Source organism: Canis lupus, chromosome 10 (genome assembly GCF_048164855.1).
Source record: "Canis lupus baileyi chromosome 10, mCanLup2.hap1, whole genome shotgun sequence".
NCBI classification, from domain to species: Eukaryota; Metazoa; Chordata; class Mammalia; order Carnivora; family Canidae; genus Canis; species Canis lupus.
This window is the reverse complement of record NC_132847.1, coordinates 4432709-4458502: the sequence shown is the minus strand read 5'-3', so window position 1 is coordinate 4458502 and position 25794 is coordinate 4432709. Positions and strand designations below refer to the sequence as shown.

The 25794-nt window shown below is 37.0% G+C and overlaps 1 protein-coding gene across 5 annotated transcripts in view; it reads right to left on the bottom strand.

Moving 5' to 3' along the window:
* YTHDC2 (YTH N6-methyladenosine RNA binding protein C2) overlaps positions 1–25794 on the bottom strand; it is a 77140-nt gene that overhangs the window by 27043 nt on the left and 24303 nt on the right. For all 5 annotated transcript variants that reach the window (XR_012037667.1, XR_012037668.1, XM_072840583.1 and 2 more), the window contains exons 10-21: positions 24109–24244; positions 16575–16701; positions 16312–16377; positions 12380–12558; positions 12035–12131; positions 11867–11954; positions 11700–11780; positions 9620–9702; positions 6291–6396; positions 4841–4960; positions 4257–4529; positions 1239–1365 (exon numbers count right to left, since the gene is read on the bottom strand). Coding sequence is in view for 3 of the 5 variants with exons in the window: in XM_072840583.1 (XP_072696684.1) it covers positions 1239–1365; positions 4257–4529; positions 4841–4960; positions 6291–6396; positions 9620–9702; positions 11700–11780; positions 11867–11954; positions 12035–12131; positions 12380–12558; positions 16312–16377; positions 16575–16701; positions 24109–24244 (1483 nt within the window). In the remaining 2 variants the exon portion in view is untranslated. The remainder of the gene's footprint in view (positions 1–1238; positions 1366–4256; positions 4530–4840; positions 4961–6290; positions 6397–9619; positions 9703–11699; positions 11781–11866; positions 11955–12034; positions 12132–12379; positions 12559–16311; positions 16378–16574; positions 16702–24108; positions 24245–25794) is intronic.

The window sequence follows — 25794 nt, the reverse complement described above, 5'->3', positions numbered from 1 at the left end:
TGAGGTGGGCACTTGACGGGATGAGCACTGGGTGTTATTCTGTATGTTGACAAACTGAACACCGATAAAAATAAATTTATTTTAAAAAAATAAAATAAAGTCTCCTCTATAAAGTTTATAATACAGAATCAATGTTCTAAGAAGGTTTAGGTTTGCTCAGGCTAAAGTAAATAGGAGATTTATTGGGGACCTAAGGACTCTTAAATATATATATATTCTTGCTATAAAGTTCTTTATAAGCTGCTATCAGAATGTACTACAAGGGACAGCCCAGGTGGCTCAGAGGTTTAGCGCTGCCTTCGGCCCAGGGCATGATCCTAGAGACCCACGATCAAGTCCCAAGTTGGGCTCCCTACATGGAGCCTGCTTCTCCCTCTGCCTGTGTCTCTGCCTCTCTCTCTCTCTCTGTATCTCTCATAAATAAATAAAATATTTTTTAAAAAAAGAAAAAAAGAAATGTACTATAATTTAAAAAAAAAAGAAATGTATTGAAATCAGAGCTGAAAAGCTAAACCTTTCTTCTTACTGGTATTAATAACATTTTGGTTATGACAGACATGAATTCTGGAGTAAAGACAAGTAAAAAATTCTTGCTTGAATTTCCAAAGTCCTTGGGATTTCCCAATATTTGAGACAACTCTAAATCCCTTTGGTTTGCTCTTTATATTATTACTTTGTCACGTTAGCTTATCCATCCATGCATCCAGGCTCTAGTACACTTCTTTGACTATTTTCTCAATGTACTATGCTAATCAAAAGGAAATTTAAAGAAACAACTCTAAAATAACAATACTGGCATTCTCTTTAAAAAAAAAAAAGGCACCTCAAAGATTACTGGCTGTTTTATGTCCAAAATTATGAAGACCAGCATTTTTATCAATCTACTTAAATATTTAAATCTATTTCACAGAGTTAATTATTTATTAATAGTGATAATACAGAACTACAATATCCAAATTGATTTTTGCCAACAAATATACTATAAATTGCTCTCTACGGTATCAAAAGGTATTCGTATATTTCTCAGCTTCAGCTTCTACAATATCATTTTTTTAACCAACAAACAAAAGCTGAGATCACATAGTAGTCTACAAAGAAGTTCTCATATACAAGATTTACAACAATGTGAAAATGTCATAAAAATAATATACAATGGCATCAGTTAACACTAAAAATACTATGAGATATAGGTAAGGTACTTTCAGTGGTCTAAGTAAGTTCTTTAGGGAAAACTTTACCTGATGCTCTAAGTTGACCAAGCAACTGAGTTCTCATGCCAATGATTATTTCCATGGTGGCTTGTGAAAGAAAATTCTTTTCACAAAAGGCTCGCTCCCACCCATCACTTCGTGCTTTCTGCCATGCCTACAAAAATATAATTATATAACAAGATACATTTACTAAACACCTTAGTTAGGCAGCAAAATAACTGAAAACCACTACATTAGCTACTCAAGGTCAATTCTCTAATTATTTGATAAAATCTAGAACTTCATTAAAAAAAAAAAAACTCAAAAAATACAGAGAACAAATTGGTAGTTGCCAGAGGCAGGGGAAGAGAGGGAGGTGAGATGAGTGAGGAGGGTCAAAAGATAATACAAATTTCCAGGTATAAAATAAGTTAAGTCCTGGGGAGATAACTTGCAGCATGGTGACCATAATTATTAATACTGTATTGTATATTTGAAAGTTGTTAGAGCACCTGGGTGGTCAGTTAAACATCTGACTTTTAGTTTCAGCTCAGATCACAATCTCAGGGTTGTAAGATCAAACCCTGTGTCAGTTTCCACATTCATTGCAGAGTCTGCTCTCTCTCTCAAAAAAATGAAACAAAAACAAAAACAAAGACTCTCCCTCTCAAAAAAATGAAAAAACAAAAAACAGAAAAAACCTCTGCCTCTCTCTCTGCCTCTTCCCTAGCACAAACACACTCTCTGTCAAATATATAAAATGTTTTTTTTTAATTTGCTAAGAGTGTAGATTTTTTTAATTTTATTTATTCATTTTAGAGAGAAAGATAGCACAAAGAGGGGAGGGTAAAGGGAGAAGGTGAGAGAAGCTCAAGCAGACTCTGAGTGCAGAGCCCAACTCGGGGCTCAGTCTCACAAGCCTAAGACCCCAACCTGAGCAGAAACCAGGGGTTGGATGCTCAACTGACTGAGCCACCTAGGCACCCCAAGAGTAGATTTTTGGGGGGGTAAACTTTTTCTTTTAATTATGATATCACTAACATTTAACATTATATTCATTTCAGGTATACAAAACAGTGATTCAATATATATATTATGAAATGATCATCACAATAAATCTAGTTAACATACCACAAAGTAAATCTTAAGAGTTCTTAGCATAACAGAAAAAAATCTGTAACTATGGGCAGTGATGGATGTTAATTAGACTCACTGTGCAGATCATTTCCCAGTATATACAATTATAGTATCTTCATGTTTTATACCTGAAATTAATGTTATATGTCAATAACAGCTCAATTTTTAAGTATAAATTTAAAAATTAAATATAAAAAAATAAAACCTAAGACTTTATGATTAAACAAAATTTATCATTGATTTATACTCAAATGCTATGAAAGCCACTGAATTTCTAAAATTCCATTAAAAACTAAGTATCCATTAACCTAAATGACCAGCTATGTAAAAATATCTACCTTTTCAGATGTTTGCTAATTTTCTTCCACTGAAGTGTCGGAGGTTTTTAACTAAGCCATCATAACACCATTTATATGTAAGAACTCTGCCACTCCAGTCCTCTGAAAATCACCTCTATATCAACCCTCTTAATTTATCTAAGAATGGGAAATGGGATTTCTAGAAACCATCTATATGAAGTATAAGAAAGGTCCCCTTTGAAAATGACTTTTCTTGCTTTGGAATATAACCAAAAGACCAAGGCAGTAATTTATCCTCTCTGCTTTTGAAGGAGCTAGGGAAAAAGCTAAGAATACATAGGAATCCTACTCCAAATTTCCCTCTATTATCCACTCAACTAATCTACTATAACATATGGTAGCTAACAGACTCAATAGCGCTGCATTATCTATTGTTCAACAATGCTTACAAAACAGCTTGTCATTATTTATTTCAAACTCTATACATTGGAAAAATCCTGTAAACCTGGAAGAGTACTTTCTGCAAAAACAACATGAAATTTTTAAAAAATGTATAGTCACAGCCTACATTCAAGAGAATTTAAGGATAAATAACATGCCTACCTTTTCAAGAAATAACATCATCTTGTCCACATATCTGAAATTCTAAATTATGTATCATTTCTTTTCCTCAGAAACCCACTTTCTTTATCTTTTCTTTCCCATGTATCATATTCCTCAATTTCTCACTACTGTTATCTTAAAAAGTTTTAAGTAGGGCAGCCCCAGTGGCATAGCGGTTTAGTGCTGCCTGCAACCCAGGGTGTGATCCTGGAGACCCGGGATCGAGTCCCATGTCAGGCTCCCTACGTGGAGCCTGCTTCTCCCTCTGCCTGTGTCTCTGCTTCTCTCTCTCTCTCTGTGTCACTCATGAATAAATAAAGAAAATCTTTAAAAAAAAAAGTTTTAAGCAGTATTTGGAGTTTACTTTATAAAATTTAGTTCATAGGCACAGTGTCTTAAGCACACAAGAAAAAGATATTCTCTAAAAAGAATCAATAGATACTAAATTCAAGATGATTTTCTTCCAAGGTTTGTTCTACACTTTGAATGATATACACTGCTTCTTAACTAAAATTTTAGAACGTTCCCTGCCCAAGATATGATTAAAAAATAAGGAACTTGGGTATTAGAAAATGAATACAAGTAAGTAAACATAAATATATGCATACACATATTCCTACATGGAGAAAACAGAAAATGAAAGAATAAAAAGTAGAGACAAACAGTGATAATTCCAACATATTAACAATAGGAAGGTATTTTTCTGAGCTATTAATAAAGTGTGACTTTATAATTAAACAAAACTAATGAATCATAGCTCTTTTTTTTTTTTTTAAGATTCTATTTATTCATAAGAGACACAGAGAGGCAGAGACGCAGGCAGAGGAAGAAGCAGGCTCCATGCAGGGAGCCCGATGCGGGATTCAATCCCAGGATTCCAGGCCGAATACCAGGCCGATACCCTGGGCCGAAGGCAGGTGCTAAACCACTGAGCCACCCAGGGATCTCTATCATATCTCTTTTTTTTAATTTGTTACTTTTGCCCCAGAGACATGTTCAGAAATAAAATGATAGTAATAAACAGTACCTGGAATGCTCTGAGAAGTGCCATGTGGTCACTGAAAGTTCCTGCAGTGAAGCGTTTCCTACACAGCATAGCTGCCCGTTTTTGAGAGGCCTGGGTTGGCAGGACAAAAGGATCTCGATAGGCTAACGTGCAGGCAATTGTGAGGATGGGGTCCAGACACTTTAAAACAACAGCGCACAGGACCATTTTACCAAGATGTGGTTCTACGGGCAAGTCAGCCAAATGATACCCCAGCTCAGTGAGATCTTCCCATGCATCCATTGCATCTATTGTCTAAATAAAAGAACACAAAACAGAATTTGACATTACCAAAAACTATGTTTAATCAAATCACATACCTAAAAAACATTAAGAAATAAAAATGTAAATTTTCTTTTGTCACACCTTATAAAAAACATATTTTGCTTCAAATATTTTTTGTAAAAAAGAACTATATCTGTTTTACTATAATTACCATGAGGGTATTATTCAAAGCCCATGATTATTTAAGATAATCCTTTTAAGTACAAAATTAGTTAAGATGTATTTTCACTTTGTTTAAATTTCAAGTAAAATAGGTAAAATAAAACTATGAAGACACCAACCTTAAGCATTTGTACAGCATTTCTTACAATTAAAGCTGGTGGGGGTTCAGGAGCTTTCATTAGGAAGTCAGCAATAGGACAATTCACTGGGGCTAACAGCTTAGTATGTAAACAAAGTTCCTGTAAAGAAGAAGAGCAAATAATTTTGAAATGTTGAAATTTATGTTTTGACTTTCAAAGCAATCACGGGAAACAGAGTCCCCAAACAGACTAGCAGAGTCTCTGACTAAAATGAATGTACAAAAAACAAAAAACAAAAAACAAAAAACAAAAAAAAATTGTTTTCAAAAAAAAATAAAATGAACTATAGAGGGATATCTGGGTGGCTCAGTCGGTTAAGCATCTGACTCTGGATTTCAGCTTAGGCCCTGATCTTAGGATCACAAGATTGAGTCCCGCATCAGATCTGCACTCAGCACACAGTCTACTTAGAGTTTTTCTCTCTCTCTCTTTCTCTCTCTCAAATAAAGTAATAAAATCTTTAAAGGTTTGGAAGCCAGCATTTAGCTCAGTACACCAGAGAATCAAATTAATGTATTCCCAGTAGTTTTTACTAGAAACTACAATGTCTGGCTATTCCATGAAGTCAGAAAACGTAAAGCAAAACAATAAAGACCAGGAGGGACGCCTGGGTAGCTTAGTGGTTGAGCGTCTGCCTTTGGCTCAGAGCATGGTCCCCAAGTCTTGGTATCGAGTCCCACATCGGGCTCCCTTCCAAGAGCCTGCTTCTCCCTCTGCCTGTGTCTCTACCTTTTTCTGTGTTGCTCATGAATAAATAAATTAAAATCTTAAAAAAAAAAAAAAAGACAGGAAATCTCAGTGGACTCAGTTCCAAACTACCAAGGTTAAATCTCAGCATCTTAAACTGAGATTTTGGTATTATCTTTTGGACCTTAAAGAATTTGTTTTCTAATCCTCAGTAAGAATGTGAAAGGTGAACACTATGTGGTTGTCAGATTTCTAAAATGTTGCATTCTTTAAAAAAACAACATATCTATAAACTGTACCATAATTTAAATGCACTCAAGTCATTCTTTAAAATTTTGGAGGCTGGGACGCCTGGGTGGCTCAACAACTGAGCATCTGCCTTTGGCACAGGGAGTGATCCTAGAGTCCCAGGATCAAGTCCTGCACTGGGTTCCCTGCATGGAGCCTGCTTCTCCCTCTGCCTATGTTTCTGCCTCTCTCTCTGTGTGTCTCTCATGAATAAATAAATAAAATATTTTCATTAATTAATTAATTAATAATTTAAAAATAAAATTTTGGAGGCTAATGGATTAAACTTTCTTATCTAGAAAAAAATTAAACACATAACCACCTCCCATCATATACATTTTATAATTTTGTTTTATGAACTGATAATTTAAAAGTCCAACTGGTATTATCTTGAAATGGTCCCTCTCCTCCCTTACCCTTAAAAATAGTCTTTTAGAGTTTAGTAAATTTCTACCTGCAATGGCATTCTCAAAAGTTCTGGAGTCTGAAATTCCAACATATTCTGGAATCGGAGTCTACTGAACAGCCGAAAACAAATTCCAGGTCTGCATCTCCCTGCCCTAAAAGTGAAATAAAAAATTAAGACTCAAAGAAGGATAAAGATTAGACCAAGGCAACTCTGAAAACAGTGTGCTTTCAGAGACAGAATAATATAGACCAGTGTCAGGACATTTGTGTGTGAATCCCTACTGTGATGTGTGTCCTGAATCATCCCAGAAGGCACTTCATTCATCATTTATAATGATTTATAAAAACTCATTAATGATATCGACCTGATATACCTTCTAGGGTAATAATAAAAGCAAATTTTTACAGTGACATACGTTTGAAAGTGAGTCAAAATAATGAAAAAATGCATAGTTATTTATATTTCATCAGCTTTACTAAGCTGACACAGCACTGCACTCAGGCCCGCTGTTCAGAGCTGTGCAAAGTAAGCATTACACAACTCCAACAGAGTGGCATTTCCCATCACCAGAGACTTGTATCATTTTCTGGGAAGTAGCAGAAAAATATAATGAAGAAAAGCAGCTTCTTATTTCCCCCATAGTCACTGTATCAACTAACGGCAAGGATGAATATGCTAAGTGATGGAGATTCAGAAATATCCCTACCTTCACAAATCAGACTGGCAAATATAACTACAACACACTGTGATACAAGTTACAAAATTAGACGCTGGACCACTGCTTCCTTCATCAGTACTTTCCTCACTATCAACCCATCACCTTTCCCTCCTATCCAGTCCTCTGAGACCTTTCTATACTTCGCCAATCCTTAAATGTTGATGTGCCTGTGAGGCTGGAACCTGGCCCTCTGCTCCCTACTCTATCTTCTCTCCTAAAGGGATCATAATTATCCTCCTGACTTCAATTTCCATCCACTGAGATCTCTTCATCCTAGCCCTACACCTCTACTTCAGAAGCTTCTTAGCTCCACTTGGATTTTCCAGCCAACACAAACTCAACACAATCAAAATTTCATTCTTCTCCCCAACATAACCACTATTCCCGTTTTCCCTGATGATGGCACCTCCATCCACAAAAGTTTCTAAGATAGAACTATATGACATTCTTGACTCTGCACTATTCCTTACCTCTGGCCATATCATCACCAATACTGCTCCCTTTAATATCTCCTGAATGAATGATTCACTTTATTTCTACCACCACTATAATAATCCATACTGTCATCTCTCCCTTATTGTAAACACAACTGTTAAAGAAAGAGCCTTCTCCTGGGTCTTCTTCCCATTCATTTTGTCTCTACCAATTCATTCTTCAAAGAGCTGAAAGAATACAATCATCATGCCATCCTTGTTTTATTAAAAGAAGAGAGAAAGAGAGAACATAAAATGGTCCTTAAGGACCTGACCGCAACTTACTTCTTTCTGCTCATTTTTCACTGTTCTCCCCTAAACTAAATCCCATCCAAATAACTCTGTTGCTCACTCTTGCCTGTAGGCTTTTGTGTATGCCCTGCCTCTGCCATAAAAACCTTTCCACGACACCTGTTTACTCGTATTGATCTCAGATTTTACCCTCACTCCTCTAGAAGCATTATACAACAAATCACATGCTATTAAAACTGCTTACTTTACTGGATTCCAAGACAGACTGCACCATTCTTCTCACCTCAAACTTTACTCATGAGATTACAGCTTATTTATCACTGCATTCCTAACACTTGCACAGTGATTGCTGTCAAAAAATATGTTGAAAAGATGACAAGGAAAACTTCTACAATTTCCGATTTTAATCCCTGATAATAATATACTATTAACAGTAGATTTATAAATCTACCTAGTGTATCAAGGCACACCCTGTCATAAGAAAACAACTGGTACAGTGACAGCAAGCCCTCCGGAACATTCTATGAAATTATAAATTACAGAAATAATGCATCCACAATCTTCAGCATATAAGGCACAGTTTTATGGTCAGTATCTGACATTTTCCTATTAGTTAAAATGCAAAAAAATCAGTCAAATAATTACTGAAAAATATACTTTCTAATCTTCCCTTTTTTTAAAAAGAAGAAAAAGTAATGCATGCAGGTACTAAAATAACCAAACTACAAAAAAATAAAAGAAAAAGAAAATGAAATCTCCTTCCTTTAAAGAGCCCCAAAAATCCTCCTTTTCAGAGTCAACAATTGTTTTTCAATGTTTCTCTCAAATCTGACAATGCATTTCTGCCCTAAATATAAACATACATATCCATACATAGTTAGCAGAAATACTATAGCTGCATGCTCTACACCTTACTTTTTTCAGTTAACAATATATTCTGAAAACCAATTCCACTTAAAATACACATATATACGTCTTTCCTTGGTAACAGTTATCTAGTATACCACTGTGTGGCTATAGCATAATTTATTTAACTGCAATACTTCCAGACTTTTCACTATTACAAACAGTGAGTGCTGCAGAAAACATTCTTAAACACATCTCTGCACACATGCACAAGTATACTCAGGATAAATTATGAGAAGTGGAATCCACTTGCAAAGGGTAGATCTTGGACAGTTTCAAACTATCCTCTGAAAAAGTCACAGCAATTTACACTCCCATCAGCAAACTATGAAAGCTTACTGGCCCAACTTTTGTCAACTCTATTCTAGTACTATTAAACATTTTCATCAATGCCAATCTGGTGATAAGCAAAAAATATTACCTCATTAATTTGCACTTATTTTGGCATATATGAGGTGGTATATGTGAGGTTAATGTATTGGTCTTTATGAACTGACTTTAAAGAGTTTTTTAGGGATCCCTGGGTGGCACAGCGGTTTAGCGCCTGCCTTTGGCCCAGGGCGCGATCCTGGAGACCCAGGATCGAATCCCACGTCGGGCTCCCTGCATGGAGCCTGCTTCTCCCTCTGCCTATGTCTCTGCCTCTCTCTCTCTCTCTCTCTCTATCAAAAATAAATAAAATTTAAAAAAAATAAATAAAGAGTTTTTTACATAAAACAGAAATTAGCCTTTTGTCCTATATTGCAAATGTTTAAAAGATTTTCATTTTCATTTTGATTTTTAAGTTTCTTACATCTTCTGAAGTTACACTATAGTAGTCAAAAATGTTTAACATAAACTGAATTCAACTTTCAAAAAAAGTATTAAAATGGCTCGACTTGTAAAAATGGTATAAGAATTAAGACTAATATGAAAATTTTAACATCTTACAGAATATGGAATATATGTTAAATATGTAATACATTTCAAAATGATTCCATCTTACAAGCAATTGAGTGAATAAATGTACATTAAATATACATTACCTGCCTTTTCGTTGTACAGCACTAGCTTTGGAAATCCACACCATTTTTAACATTGTAACAAAATTCAGTGCATCAAAGGATTTCTGTAACATTTAAGTTATCAACATGGTAAGACTTTTATAAAAGGTGCTTAATAAGAAATAGCAAGAAATATTATGAATATATTTTGACATTCCAAGTTTAATTTAAGCCTCTCCCAATCAGATAATTAGCACAGGTACTAATTAGGACTAGGTACTGATTTAAAAAAAAAAAAAACCAGATCTCTGGTTACAAACATTCTGAGAAAAAAGAATGAAAAATAAACTCAGAAGAGCTGCAAAAACTTCCTTGTTCCATGTCCTGCTATTTGTTTCTCTCTGCTACACTTGGATAATAGTAGTCAGTACTCATAGACATCAAGACTAAAGAAATCTGATCCATTCTCCTGAGGTCATTTCCTATCAAATTTCTATCACCACAAGGAATGGGAGTGATCAGGGAGACAGGTTCTAAAAGTGTGCCAGGGAGCTGACCTGGAGGAATAAGGATAACAGTAATCACTGAACCAATCCTATTCCCAAAGTGAAAATTTTTTAATCCTTTCCATCTACCCCCTGAGCTGCTAATGCAGTTAGCCTATCCAGAATGTTATAAAAGAGAAAGTAAGAAAGAACCATAATTATCCACATATCTCCTCAAACAATCTAAAGCCAAAACAATCTAAAGCCAAAATTAGAGAAATCTTTTAAAAGGATGCATTCTGGGCGGTCTGGGTGGCTCAGCGGTTTAGCGCCACCTTCAGCCCAGGGCCTGATCCTAGAGACCCGGGATCAAGTCCCACATCAGGCTCCCTGCGTGGAGCCTGCTTCTCCCCCTGCTTGGGTCTCTGCTGCTCTCTCTCTCTCTCTCTGTGTGTGTGTGTGTGTGTCTCTCATGAATAAATAAAATCTTTAAAAAAATAATAATATAAAAGGATGCATTCCTTTTTTTTTTATTTTTTTATTTTTTTTAAAGGATGCATTCCTAACCAGAATATATACTTAATCATTCAGTGACTTATACTTTCCCTTTCATAAAACAACTATTTAGAGCAAATACAAATGTGTTCTCATTATAGTTTAATTATGGGATTTTTAGAAAAGATGCTACTTATGTAGTTTTAAGTGTCACATTTGTTAATTTTGTATGTAAAATAACTTCTGACTCTACCATCATTTTCTAAACCATGATTTACTAAAAATTACATTGAAAACATCATAAAGCAATTAACAATTTTTTTCACATTAAAACATGATCATTTGCATCCACTAGAACCGACATCATTTGCTTTCCACAACATAAATAGTATCTTTCCTTGAAAATCGACCACCTCTATCACTATCAACTCTTTCAGTGAAAGGATCTGCCAAAGTGAAGGGTATCGAGAATTGCTGAGCATTCCAATTCTAAAGGAAAATAAATGCTTTTATTTATATCGGGGTTGGCAGTAAATATTTTAGCCTTTGTAGAGGGTCTCTGTTGCAAATATTCCAATCTGCCACTGCCATGTGAAAGCAGCCATACACAATAGGAAAGAGTGAACATAATACTGTTCCACTGAAATTTATGTTTATAAAAGCAGGTACTGGGCCATGTATGTGGCTGCTAACCGTAATTTGATGATCTCTGGTTTTGATTGTTAATGCTGTCTCAGTACGGTTCTCTTGGAAGAAATATCTTTTGAATACCTACTACACCTGGAGCACTGGAGATTAACACTGAACAAAACGTCATGGTCCATGCCCACGTGTAGAAGGAAAGAAGGAAAGCATATAAAACATGTAATCAAATTCCCACACTGTGCATAAAATGTTCACAGTTTAACTAGCCAATCCTTTACTTTCTTCCTAATATTTAATTTGTATAATTAATTACAATTAGATCCTATATTCTGAACTGCTTAAGCTAAAATATTCACTTTAGAGAAATCAACAATTACTATTATATTCATGCAGAATCAGAAATTTTCCCACTGAAGTGAATTCTGCTTATAAAAGCACTTATTAGAATGTACCTTAACCTTCTTCATTTAAACAAAATATAACTTATCCATACATACCTCTTTCACTTTACCAGAATCAATAACAAAGACAACATCATTGACTGTGATGCTGGTTTCAGCAATATTGGTGGAAAGGATCTGCAAGGGGATGTTACATTACAGTTAATATGAAAACAGAACCAATGACTAATGAAATGGACAAAAGAAGATTTTATGAAGCTTACTATTTTTCGAACACCGGCAGGTGGGTTTTTTAATACTTTCTTTTGATCAGATGTTTGCATATTTGAATGAAGCATAAAGACTTGGTATCTGTTGACAATTGAAAGGGAAAATACACTATGGTACCTATCTGTTACTTAAAATAACAAATATAGGGCTTTACCCGTTACCTATGTGTGTTGTCAGCAAATCGTTTATCATCAAACAGGATGCGATCCCTCAATCCAACAATTTCATCATATCCAGGTAGGAAAATTAATATTGCACCTTGGAGAAGAAGGATTTTTTTTAATATTAAGTCTCTGGTTTTACAAATCAGAACCAATCAACAGAACTAGCTATACTGAACTCTATCATGTGCTTTCAAATACTAGTAAACTAATATTTATGACACATAAGAGATGATTTATTCAATATTGCCAATGGAATTCTGAAAAATCTGTACACGTAAAATATTAATTTTGAAATTGAAATATACACTGTTGTTCCAGTTGTTTCAGACAGTACTTACTTACCAGCATCGCAACCATGGCAGATATTGTATAGAAGGTGCATGATCAAATCCAAGTCTACTTTTTCATCATCAAAACTATGATGATAAGCTTTCAGGAGCTCTCTGTCTTCTGCACTGAGGTCACTTCCGTTTGTGTGAACCAGAGAACTTTCATCTAGATTTCCAAATTCCAGTGAAGCACTTAAAAAAGAAAAGAAAAGATCAATTCAATTTTCATCAAAAAGAGTAATCCTTTAGGGACGCCTGGGTGGCTCAGTGGTTGAGTGTCTGCCTTCAGCTGAGGGTGTGATCCTGGGTCTGGGGATCGAGTGCTGCATTGGGCTCCTTGTGAGGAGCCTGCTTCTCCTTCTGCTTATGTCTTTCCTCTCTCTGTGTTTCTCAAGAAAAAATAAAATCTTATAAAAGAAAAAAAAAGAGTAATCCTTTAAGGTCAATGATTCCCATGATGTCCTTCAAATTTAGAATATGCCCTAAGGAGGGTAAGTGGCACTTAATGCCTTAGCTACAATTCAGATTTTGGTTTACAGTACTATATTCAAAGTAAAACCTGTCAATAAGTGCTTTTTGAAAACACAATCCAAAGACATTTCTCCAAAGAAAATATACAAATGGCCAATAAGCACATTGAAAAGATGTTCAACATCATTACTCATCAGAGAAATGAAAATCAAAACCACAATGAGAGGGGTGTCTGGGTGGCTCAGCGGTTGGGCATCTGCCTTCGGCTCAGGGCATGATCCTGGAGTCCGGGGATCGAGTCCCGTGTTGGGCTCCCTGCATGGAGCCTGCTTCTCCCTTTGCCTATGTCTCTGCCTCTCTCTCTCTCTGTCTCTCATGAATAAATAAATAAAATCTTAGAAAAAAATGAGAAAGACTTCACACCCATTAGATGACTATAATCAAAAGACAGAGGATAGTGTGTTAAAGAGGGTGTGGAAAAATTCTAACCATCATACACTGTTAGTGAGAACATAAAATGGTGAAGCCACTTTGAAAAACAATGTGACAGTTCCTCAAAATGTTAAACAGTGTTACAAGGTGCCCCAGGAATTCCACTCCTAGATATATAAACTGATGTACACAAATGTTCATACCATTATTCCTAACAGCCAAAAAGTAGAAACCACCCAAATGTTTATCAACTAAAGAATGGTTAATCAAAATAATATATGTAAGTAGTGTTAATACACAAATGGTTTTATAGAAGTTACAACAAAAACCTCTCTCCATACCCAGCCACACTGCCTAGGAACTTTTCCAATCCTTTTAGCCATTTCCTTTGGTATTTGTGGCCATATTTCCAAGCAACATGCATCTACTGCCATTTACTGATTTAACAACTTCGTCATTCTCTGTGAAACTCTATTAATGAAAACTTTGGTTACCACCTCCACTCCCGGATACTTTCCACCCACACAGGTCCATACAATTTTTATTATATCTTCATTTGACCTTTATTATTTATCACTACATAAACATTACTTACCACTGAGCCAAAGCCCAAGAGCAAACTATGATTACACCTCCCTTCCTTTTTTCTTCTTTTTGGTTTTCCTCAAGTAATTACTATCTAATTTTGATTTGCTTAGTTTTCCATGTACTTACCGCTAATTCTTCCCAAAGTCTCCAACAGATTCATAAATCCTATTTACTATGGTCAGAAACATCAGGTGATCCTCCCCCTACCCCCATCCCCATCTGGGGCTCAGGGCCCTCCCCCGCCTAGAGCTCTCTTAGGACACATGGCCTAGCGGGCAGCTATCAGAGTCACATTGCTCTGGGCTGGCACACTGAGCATTTCTTTCACGACCTCCTATGCAGGGTTGCTGTTTTCCTGTTTTAATTTACTTCCTCAATTTTGTGGAACACATTCTCTAAAGCCTCCTGGTAAACTATATATAGGAAATAAATGTCTTTTTTTCTACAATTTTCCATCTCTTGCCCTTTTTTCTACTTTGTGAGCAAATTTCTCAACTTTATCTTGACACTTTCCTGAATTTTTTTTTGCTATCATATCTTTATTTGTAAGAGCTTTTTCTTATTTATTCAGTCTCTCAAAAAATATTCACTGAATATCTACTACATCCAGGCACTTCCTCTGAACAAAAGCAACAAGGAGCTTCGGGTGGAGCAAAGAGAGAGATACTAAACCAATGAATATAGTAAAAAAGTATATAATTATTCAGAGGGTGGCAGGTCCTACAGACAAAAGAAAAAATATAATAGATCAATAGCAAAAGGAGGTACACTACACCCCCAAGATAAATTTAGGTAGCCCTCATTGAAGATAAAATTTGAACAAAGAGAAGTGTTTTGTTCCTGTTTTATAACACATTGTTTCTGTTTTATGAATATTTTCTATTAGTTTTTTAAGTTCTCTTCTAGTTATCGATGCTTAGTCTATCCAAATTCTAGGTTTTTTGTTGCTATTGTTGTTTGTTTGATTGTAGGTGCTTTTTCCCCTCAAAGATGCCTGGTGGTGGGATCCTGGGTGGCGCAGCGGTTTGGCGCCTGCCTTTGGCCCAGGGCGTGATCCTGGAGACTCGGGATCGAATCCCACGTCGGGCTCCCGGTGCATGGAGCCTGCTTCTCCCTCTGCCTATGTCTCTGACTCTCTCTCTCTCTCTCTGTGTGACTATCATAAATAAATAAAAATTAAAAAAAAAAAAAAAAAAGATGCCTGGTGGCCAATCCTGAGCAGTCTGTTCATCTTTAAAGAGAATGCACAAAAAATTTCCATGTGCACAGGTGAGGACTGTTGGGCTATCTGGCTTAAAAAGATGGTCATTTCACAGAAGGAATACCAAATCTTCTATAACTAATTCTTTTCCCTAGGCTTGGTCTATTTTCCCAAAAAAGAATTCTCACATTTTCTGCAGAAGAACAAAAGCTTCAAACAGGAAAAGATGACAGGGACAGCAACAGAAGGGAGTGGATGATATCTCAACCTTCAGTCTGTAAGAAGACTTTTCTGTTTGATGCCCCACTCCTACTCTCCCACCGTGCCTGGTAACCCCAAGTCCAAAGCTTCCAGGGCTTAATTATTTAATAAATTTCCCACTTCCTGCCAAGGTGGGGAAAAGATATCATCTGATGGCAGGGGAGGTGGGAATCTAGAACTAAATGTTCCTCAAAGGGAATTTCAATCAATGCTGGGTTGGGGGACGCCTGGATGGCTCAGCCGTTGAGCGTCTGCCTTCAACTCAGGGTGTGATCCCAGAGTTCCGGGATTGAGTCCCACATCGGGCTCCCTGCGAGGAAGCCTGCTTCTCTTTCTGCCTATATCTCTGCCTTCTCTCCATGTCTCTCATGAATAAATTTTAAAAATCTTAAAAAAAAAAAAAAAATGCTGGGTGAGTTTGGGGTTTTTGGTTTTTTGGGTTTTTTTTCTTTTTTGGCTCTTTCACTGTCCTTCAGAAGTAGTTAAATGAGCCTCTAAGAACCTAAAATGAGTTTGTTTCTCATTGGCATTCCCTCCATAGGCACTGTTTTCTTAGCTCGGCTAAGTCAAACACTACTGATCCATTAGCCTTCTATTACCCAAAATTTATTCGTTATCTTCTATCAGTTGCTATGTCCTCTTCCAATCTCTTTGACTTGGTTAGCTTGCACAGTTTCTATTTCTTCCTTACCAATTTAATGAGGTTTTGGGAAAATGCAAAAATAAATTACGTGATGCATCTACCGTGTTTAACTGAAAACCCCCTCCTGTTTTTCGCAATAAAGTATTATAGCACAGTGGATCTTATTGGCACCCTACCAAAAAAAAAAAAAATTTTTTTTTTCAGACAAAAATCTCTTAGAATTCAAAAAAAGGAAAAAGAAAACCTCTGGATAAGAAACTAGAGACTACCTTGTTATATTCTATAATTTACATGGCTATAAGCTTTTAAAAAAGAAGTTAGGGTTAATTAGCACAGTATAAAGTTTTACCTGTAAGATTCTAGAAGATCCACAATTTCAGTCTGTCCAAAGTGTTTAGCCCAATCTAAAGCCATCCTGCCAAAATTCAAAGAGATCAAATTTAAAGAAATTATGTTCTCAAAATCATAAAACTAGTCAAATTATTCATTCACCCATTAAAAATAACCCAGCAATTATCACAGAATAGCTTTTAATATAAAGACAAACATAAGAAAAAATGATATGTGTAGGTATACAAAGATACACAAAGAACAGATGTAGTTTTAAATTACCAGCCATTTGATGCTTTACTATGAACGTTGGCTCCCATACTAATTAACTGCTCTACTTGACTTGAAAAACCTCGTCCTGCAGCAACCATCAGAGCTGTTGCACTGGTTTCACTATGCCTGTAATCAACTAAAGCAAGGAAAAGATAAAGATAGGTCATATTTCCAAAATGTTTTCATCCATTTTAATTTTTTAATTTAAATGAAAAACTGAGTGTAAAGAATTAACCTAAGATTTGCTCCTTCACCCAACTATATGATAATAGTATTACATAATCCTTGCCTCAGACCATCCCAGGAGATCTGTTATTAATATGCTTTTAGCATAAACAGAATGGAATAGGAGCTATCATTTGGAAGACAGGAGAAGGAAAGATAGTTTTTCAGCTGTCTTAAGCTCACCACGACAATTAAAACAGAAGAAGAAAGCTAGTAACTTGCAGAACCCTTAAATAATCTTCCTAAGCCTAGATATTGTCTTGATAAATGAATGACAAGATATAATTAAAGAATTAAAAAGTTAATGTTCATCAGTAACTGGTAATGAATGCTTAAAAGTACAAATGCAAAGTTCAAGACCACTTTTTTTGTTCTTTTGTTTTGCTTTTATTCCCCCATCATTCCAGACTGTTACTTTCTGAGATGCTTAACAGAAATAATATTGGCAGAAAGTTTACTTCCCATAAAAGCCCTCCATGAGAAAAATAATTAAAGTTGCATTGAATTTAATTTCCTTCCTAAAATATATTTCTCAAGAAATGAAATATAATTGCTTAGCACTAGTTTGCTTAAATTACAAAATTGGTGATTTCAAAAAGAAATCATCACTAAAATAAAAACCTCTGCAGTAAAATTTAAGATAATTACAAATGGGAAATTGCAGTTTTCCATAGATACTCAATTATCCTCATTGTTTAAAACACAGTAACCATTATTAATATAAGTCAATGGTCCTTACAGGGGAGAGGAGGACTTAGGATTATCTCAGGCTTATTTCTGAAAGCACAGAGAGCCATGACTCACTCCTAGATTCAGGGTCAGAAGGTCTGGGATGGCCAAGCACACATATTTTTAAAAAGGTCTGAAAAGATTATGACCTGTACTCACTACATGAGAATTACTGCTTCAACTGAATATTCAGTTGATGACCTTGGAGAACAGAACCAAAATGTGTATGTATATTTTGAGCTACATGTGGTGGGTATGACTACATGTGGGTGTTTTAAAACATCCAATAATTTGGATGCCTCAGTAGTTTGGTTCATCAGCCTTTGGTTCAGGTCATGATCCCGGGGTCCTGGGACGGAGACCCAAATCAGGCTCCCTGCTCCATGGAGAGGAGCTCCTCTCCCTCTGCCTGTCGCTCCCCCTACTTGTATTTGCTTGCATAGCTCTCTCTCCCTCTAAAAAAACAAATATATATATATATAGGAATATATATACATAAATATATATAATATATATAAATATATATATAAAATATATACAAAATAAAATAAAAAAACAAGTAAATAAATCTTTTTTTAATCCAGTAATTCTTTACTACTCCTCCCTTCAAGAAGTGGAGTCTAATTCCCTTCTCTTTGAGTATGAGCTACACTAAGTAACTCACTCTAAAAGGTACCTACAGCCTCCTGCTTGCTTCTTCTCCTTCTCTTTTGAATCACTCACTCTAAAAGAAGCCAGCTGCCACATCCTGGGAAGAAGACAGCCAGCCCTTCATATGAAGAGGTCCAGAGGGCAAGAAGTGAGGCCTTCAGCCAAAAGCAGGGATGCCTCTTGCCAACAGCCACACGAGTGAGCCTTCGTGAAAGCAGATCTCCCAGCTCCAGTGAACCTTCAGATGATGAAAGGTCCTGACAACAGCTTCATTACTACTTTATAAGTCACTAGATGCCAGAACCACTGAGTTATGCCACTCTCAGATTCTTGCTTCTCAGAAACAACATGAGGTAATAAATATTTTAGGTTGCTAAGTTTGGGAATCATTTGTTATGCAGGAATAGATGGCAGGACAGTAAGCATGACAAAAAATGACTAAGTCTCACTAATTACCAGCTGCTTCCACAGGATCATATGGAGAAACTGATGGCATTAAAAAGAAACCTACTAAGCCAAAGGTAACCTAGATTACATGAAGTATTTTCAACTCTGGTGCCAATTAAGAGTTGAGAGGTTAGGGGATCCCTGGGTGGCGCAGCGGTTTGGCGCCTGCCTTTGGCCCAGGGCGCGATCCTAGAGACCCGGGATCGAATCCCACGTCGGGCTCCCGGTGCATGGAGCCTGCTTCTCCCTCTGCCTGTGTCTCTGCCTCTCTCTCTCTGTGTGTGTGTGACTATCATAAATAAATTTTTTTTTTTTAATTTAAAAAAAAAGAGTTGAGAGGTTAGAAGAGAAACAAAAAGACAGGAAGTCAGTAACTGTTCAAAGAGCTACCACAACATTTTCGTTTACTTCACATAGCTTAAGACATTAGAAGACTGCACTCTAGAAAATGTCCAGTGAAACTTTTATAAAGATGAGGGACCCAGGGGCACCTGGCTGGCTCAGTCGGTGGAGTACGTGATCCTGATCATGGGTTGTGAGTTTGAGCCCCATACTGGGTGCAGAAATTATAAAATATTTTTAAAAATTAAAAAAAAAGATGAGGGGCCTGGATCCATAGGATGATGACATCAAAGTAATAGCCTAGCATTACACTAAAGAAATATCTAGGAAGGTCAAGAATAATACATTAATGTTTCATAAATATTTTAAAGCAACCAACATGCTTCAGAGTTCAAATTTTCCTAACTTTCAGTTAAGATTGCTAAGTTTTTTTTCTTTGGGAAGAAAAAAAAAACTGCTAGAAAACTGCAGATGAACAAATGTCCACATTTCCAAAATACAAAAAATTACTTTTTAAAATACAGATAATTTTTCAATGACTGATATGCTGAAATAAGAAGTAAATCAACAGAAACAAAAATACATTTGCAAAGAACATGATGCCAAAAGAGCTTTGCTTGTTTCCTTAAGAGGTTTGTTATATTAGTAGATGTATGAACCGGGATCCCTGGATGGCGCAGCGGTTTGGCGCCTGCCTTTGGCCCAGGGCGCGATCCTGGAGACCCAGGATCGAATCCCACATCGGGCTCCCGGTGCATGGAGCCTGCTTCTCCCTCTGCCTATGTCTCTGCTTCTCTCTCTCTCTGTCTCTCTCTGTGACTATCATAAATAAATTAAAAAAAAAACAAAAAAAAAAAGTAGATGTATGAACCACCTGAACAACCACACCCAAATACTGACCTAAAGCATCCTCTAGGGTACATAGCACTTGGTCATTGACTCAGGCCTCTTGAGTTCATAAACTGAGAAAGTTTATTAATATATTAGGTAACAATTAAAACTGAAAAAAAAAAAGTTATTAAGAAAAAGCAGGGGATCCCTGGGTGGCGCAGCGGTTTGGCGCCTGCCTTTGGCCCAGAGCGTGATCCTGGAGACCCGGGATCGAGTCCCACGTCGGGCTCCCGGTGCATGGGGCCTGCTTCTCCCTCTGCCTGTGTCTCTGTTTCTCTCTGTGACTATCATAAAAAATGGACAAGATAATCTCAATCAAACTTGTCCACTTACAATGTCAGTTTCAGGATAAGTTAAATGAGAGGTTGTCTACATGCTATATAAGTGATGCTTCTCCCTATTAAAAAAAAAAAGAAAAAGAAAAAGCAAAGGGACAAATCTAATTATGAGATTTAAAAGGAATAAATAGAAAATCTTAAAATCAAAAAAAAATCAGAACAAGTAAATGATAGGGGGGATTCATTTAATAAAATCACATATTAAAAAAAAAACTAGAAGTTTCAAAGGCAATATGACTCAATAAGACAATATGATTGGCAAAGAGCTATACTGACCATAAGCTGAATTAATGTAGATAAAGAGTAGAGGTTTTTTAGGCTGATTGACCTACTGTACCTGAAGCTAGTAGCTAACATTCAGGATTGGACAGATGCTTTGTAAAAGGGACAAACTCAACATAATCAGAGAAGGCAGACAAGGGCAGAAGGACAAAATAGCATCTTACATTACAAACAGCTGAAGTCAGGTCTGGTCAGCCCAGAAAACAAAGAAAGCAGAAACAACTATCTTTATACTTGAAGGTCTGTCAGGTATAAACAGATACTAAATCTCTCATTATCACCGCAAAGGTAGAAAATGGTAGAAGCTATATAGACAGATTTCACTTCACTCCTCATAACATATAAAATAAATTAACAATTAGAGGGCACCTGGGTGGCTCAGTCAGTTAAGTGCCTTCAGCTCAGGTCATGATCCCAGGGTCTTGGGTTCAAGCCCCACATCGGGCTCCCTGCCCAGCATGGAGCCTGCCTTCTCCCTCTCCATCTGCCTGCTGCTCCCTCTGCTGGTGCTTTCTCTCTCTCTCTCTCTCTCTCTCTCTCTCTCAAATAACTAAGTTTTTAAAAATCTCTTTAAAAATTAACAATTAGGGCAGCCTGGATGGCTCAGCGGTTTAGCACCACCTTCAGCCCAGGGCCTGATCCTGGAGACCCAGGATCGAGTCCCGCATCAGGCTCCCTACATGGGGCCTGCTTCTCCTTCTGCCTGTGTCTCTGCCCCTTTCTCTCTCTCTCTGTCTCTCATGAATAATTAAATAAAATCTTTTTATAAAAAATTAACAATTAAACCAAATTTGAAAAAAATATCCTGAAGAAAGGTAGTGAGCTGCCTATCACTAACCATGTTCAAAAAGATTATCGTTTGGTAAGATGCTTAAAATCTGTATCATTTTTCAACAAATATTTATTGGGCACTTGCTACAAAAATTCTGAGGATGGGGAGGAGTAAAACAAATGAGGTTTCTCCCTCATGCCATTTACATCCTAGTGAATGAAACAGAGTAAAACAAATTTTAAAGATATGCTGTCAAGTAATGAAAGTACAATAGTGAATAATACAGTGGGGTATGGAGAAAGAGTGAGTAAAGGGCACAACTTCAGTAAAATGACCCCAAAGAGGCCTTCCTGAGAAGACAAGATCTAGGCAGAAACCTACATGAAGTAGATGTTGGGCCAGAGGATCATTTTGTGGGGACGGCATTCCAGGCACAGGAAACAACAAAAGCAAAGACTCCAAGATCGGAATGTGCTGATATGTGAAGAGCAAGAAGGTAATGGTGGCAAATGGTACAGAGTAGTAGAAGATGAGATCAAAAAGGCAGTTAGAGACCCCACAGGGAAAGAACTCTGATTTTTATTCAAAGTGTAAGTGAAAGCCATCAGAGAGTGGAAAGAGGGGAAGCAACATTATCCAGTTGTTTGTTTGTTTGTTTCTTTTAAAGGACCAATCTGATCGTTCCCTGGAGAATACACTATGAGAACATAAGAATAAATGTAGTTAATAGGCTACTGCAATCATCCCCGGGAAAAAACTGTTGGCCCGGACTGGAGTGGCAGCAGTAAGGAAGGGAGACTGGGTCTGACTTGGGATTTATTTAGAAGGTAAAACTATCAGACTTGCAAATGGATTATATGTGGAGTATGAAAACAAAATCAAGAATGACTTTATGGGATCCCTGGGTGGCGCAGCGGTTTGGCGCCTGCCTTTGGCCCAGGGTGCGATCCTGGAGACCCGGGATCGAATCCCATGTCGGGCTCCCAGTGCATGGAGCCTGCTTCTCTCCCTCTGCCTGTGTCTCTGCCTCTCTCTCTCTCTCTCTCTGTGTGACTATCATAAATAAATAAAAATTTAAAAAAAAAAAAGAAAAAAAAAGAATGACTTTATGACGGGATACCTGGGTGGCTCAGTAGTTGAGCGTCTGCCTTTGGCTCAGGACATGATTCCGGAGTTCCGCAATCAAGTGCCACATCAGGATCCTCCTGCATGGAGCCTGCTTTTCCTCCCTCTGCCTATGATTCTACCTCTCTCTGTGTCTTTCATGAATAAATAAATAAAATCTTTAAAAAAAAAAAAAAAAAAGAATGACTTTATGGGGTGCCTGGGTGGCTTTAGTCAGTTTAGTGTCTGCCTTTGGCTCAGGTCATGATCCTGGGGTCCTGGGATTGAACCCCTCGCCAGCCTTGCTGCTCAGCGAGGAGCCAGCTTCTCCTTCTCCCTCGGCTCCTCCCTCTCCCTCTGCTCCTCCCCTCTGCTTGTGCTCTTGCACTCTCTCTCTCTCTTAACTAAATAAATAAAATCTTTTTAAAAATGACTTTATATTTTGTTGCCTCAGTAACTAGGTGAAAATTCAGTTTCAGGAGACCTGTGATGGTCAAGCACATCATTTTTAAAGAAGTTTACTACTGATTATGAACGCTAAGGAAACACTAAGAAAAAGGCAGGTTGGGAGGGAAGTGAGAAGGTTTGTTTGGGGCATATCTAGTTTTATTCCCCTAATATATATCCAGTGGGAGATGTCAAAGTGATCAGGCAGGTGACTCAAGTCAGCAGGGAGGTCAGGACTAGAACAGTAAAATTAGGAGTCGTTTTAAACAAGTATTGAAAACTATGACTAGATGAGATCCACGTAAGGAGTAAGTGTAAAGAAAAGCAACACACGTAGCAATTGAGGCCTGGGCTATTCCATATTTAGAGGTCAAGAAAAAAAGGGGAAAATTGTGCCAAAGAATCCAAGAAGTTCCAACTGGGGAGATGAGAAAGAAGAAAATAATTCAAGCGTGGAATATGAGAGGTTAATTAAAGAAAATGTTTCAAGAAAGGAATGGTCAATAATAATTATAATAATAATGCTGAGAAATTTAAGTGAGGGGATAAACTAGCTGACATCTAAATCCTTTTCAGTACAAATCCTTTTCAGTACTGACCTTCTGTGGTCTTTCATTCTGTCTTCTGCCTACAAGCCTCAGGGATCTGAAACTGACCTTTGGTTACCAAAATCCACTATAATCAACTAATAAAATTAGAGTATGTCATTAGTGAAAACATATCACATGACATAAAGCATATGCACGTGAATTAGTACTTGAGCTTATTACATAACTAAAGTTACGCTGAAATTCTCCACATACTAAATATAAAATCTAGAGCAAAGTTATCAACCTTTCTTTTCCTTCCTTTTTTAAAATCACAAATTTCTTCAAACTCCAAGATATTCCCTTGGGAGGAAAGGGGAATATATTTATATGCACAAGACATATACATAAAAATACTTTTGCACATAACTGTCATATATTCACAGACCCCATATAACCCTCTGGAGACAACTGGATTAAGAATCACTAGATTTAGGGGCACCTAGCTGACTTAGTCAGTAGAGCACAGAACTCGACCTCAGGGTCATGAGTTCAAGCCCCATGTTGAGTGTAGAACTTACTTAAAAAAAAAAATCCCCAATTTAACACAATATTTACTTATTCTACTATACTAATAAGATCCTAATTTATCCATTTGAAATAAATACTCCAAAAGAACAAATTATTGGTTATGAACAAAAAATGTAAATATACTTTGAATTAAACTATACTTCCCCCATAAATAACCATAAGTGTAATAAAAATATGTTCTAAGAAATTACACGTACCACTAACATTTTCAGTTAAAATAAGATGAAAGACCTGAGCAAAGGCATCAACATCTTTATGCAGCCATATGTCAGAGAGACAAGCATCCATTTCCTTTATTAACCATGGCTCAAGACAATTCACATCTTTTTCTGTCTTTAAAAAAAAAAAAAAAAGCAAAGAGTATAAATTACATGACAGCTTAACCTTTATGTGCAAAGAATGTGAGATAACCATAATAACCACAAAAACTACTAACCATATTTTATAGCACAGGCTTTGACATAAAAGTCTCTCATCTCAACATGAACACTCCACTTACAATATGGTATCTTGTTATATCTATCTCTTATCTGAAAATGCGTTTATAAACAAAGGAGTATGATTCGGTCAAAATATTAACCAAATGTGCTCTGGCAGAAGGCTGCTAAATATACCTGTACAGCAGTAGTTCTCACTCCTAGCTGCACATCAGAGGGACCATCACTTGTGTTTTTCAACACTTATGCCAGGTCCCACCCCAGAGCAAATTCATTAGAATTTCTGCTGATTGGGACGCCTAGGTGGCTCAGTGATTGAATGTCTGCCTTCGGCTCAGGGCATGATCCCAGGGTCTGGGATCGAGTCCCACATCAAGCTCCTTGCAAGAGAGCCTCCTTCTCCCTCTGCCTATGTCTCTCTCTCTGGGTCTCTCATGATTAAATAAATAAAATCTTAAAAAAAAAAAAAAAAAAAAAAAAAAGAACCTCTACTGATGGAGACCAGATTCCATAGGGCCTTAAAAGTTCCTGAGGTGATGCTCATGTACAGCCAGGCATAAGAAACACTAACAGTCAAAATGCTGTTCAATGAACCAAATGATGTTCCCCATACTATAAAACAACTTTTAAATATTCTTCAAAAGCATTTTTGAAAACATGTATAGTTTATTTGGATGCATTAGAACTCTAACCATATCTGTTTATGTACTTTTTCATGCTCAAAACTGTTAAATTTTCTAAAAAGTGCACAAGCGCAGCAATATTTTGCATCAGACTAATCACTGATGCCTTTTAAAGAATTCTAGACCAGAGATACCTGGGTGGCTCAGTAGTTGAGCATCTGCCTTTGGCTCAGGGCATGATCCTGGAGTCCCAGGATCGAATCCTGTATCAGGCTTCCTGCATGGAGCCTGCTTCTCCCTCTGCCTATGTCTCTGCCTCTCTCTCTGGTCTCTCATGAATAAATAAATAAAATCTTTTAAAAAAAATTATAAACCAGAATTAAAGACCAGAAGGAACCTAGGCAACCAGCTAGTTCCACTTTTCAAACGGGTTCCATGAAACCCAAGGTAGCAGAGGCCCCAACTAGGGATGGAGGTGGACACTGAGGATGAACAAGCATGGCTTCTACGGCACATTTCATTTGTAAAAGATTCTCTGACAAAATAGAAAAAAAGAAAAGGAGCAAAGAAGAGACTGAGGTGTATGGTGAACTGACTTTATCAAGTCACACAGCTGGTTAGTGGTAGAAATGACACCAGTATTGATTATGTGCTCTATTTTTTTTTATTTTATTTATTTATTCATGAGAGACACAGAGAGAGGCAGAGACATAGGCAGAGGGAGAAGCAGGCTCCATGCGGGGAGCCTGACATGGAACTCGATCCCGGGACTCCAGGATCACACCCTGGGCCAAAGGCAGGCGCTCAACCGCTGAGCCACCCA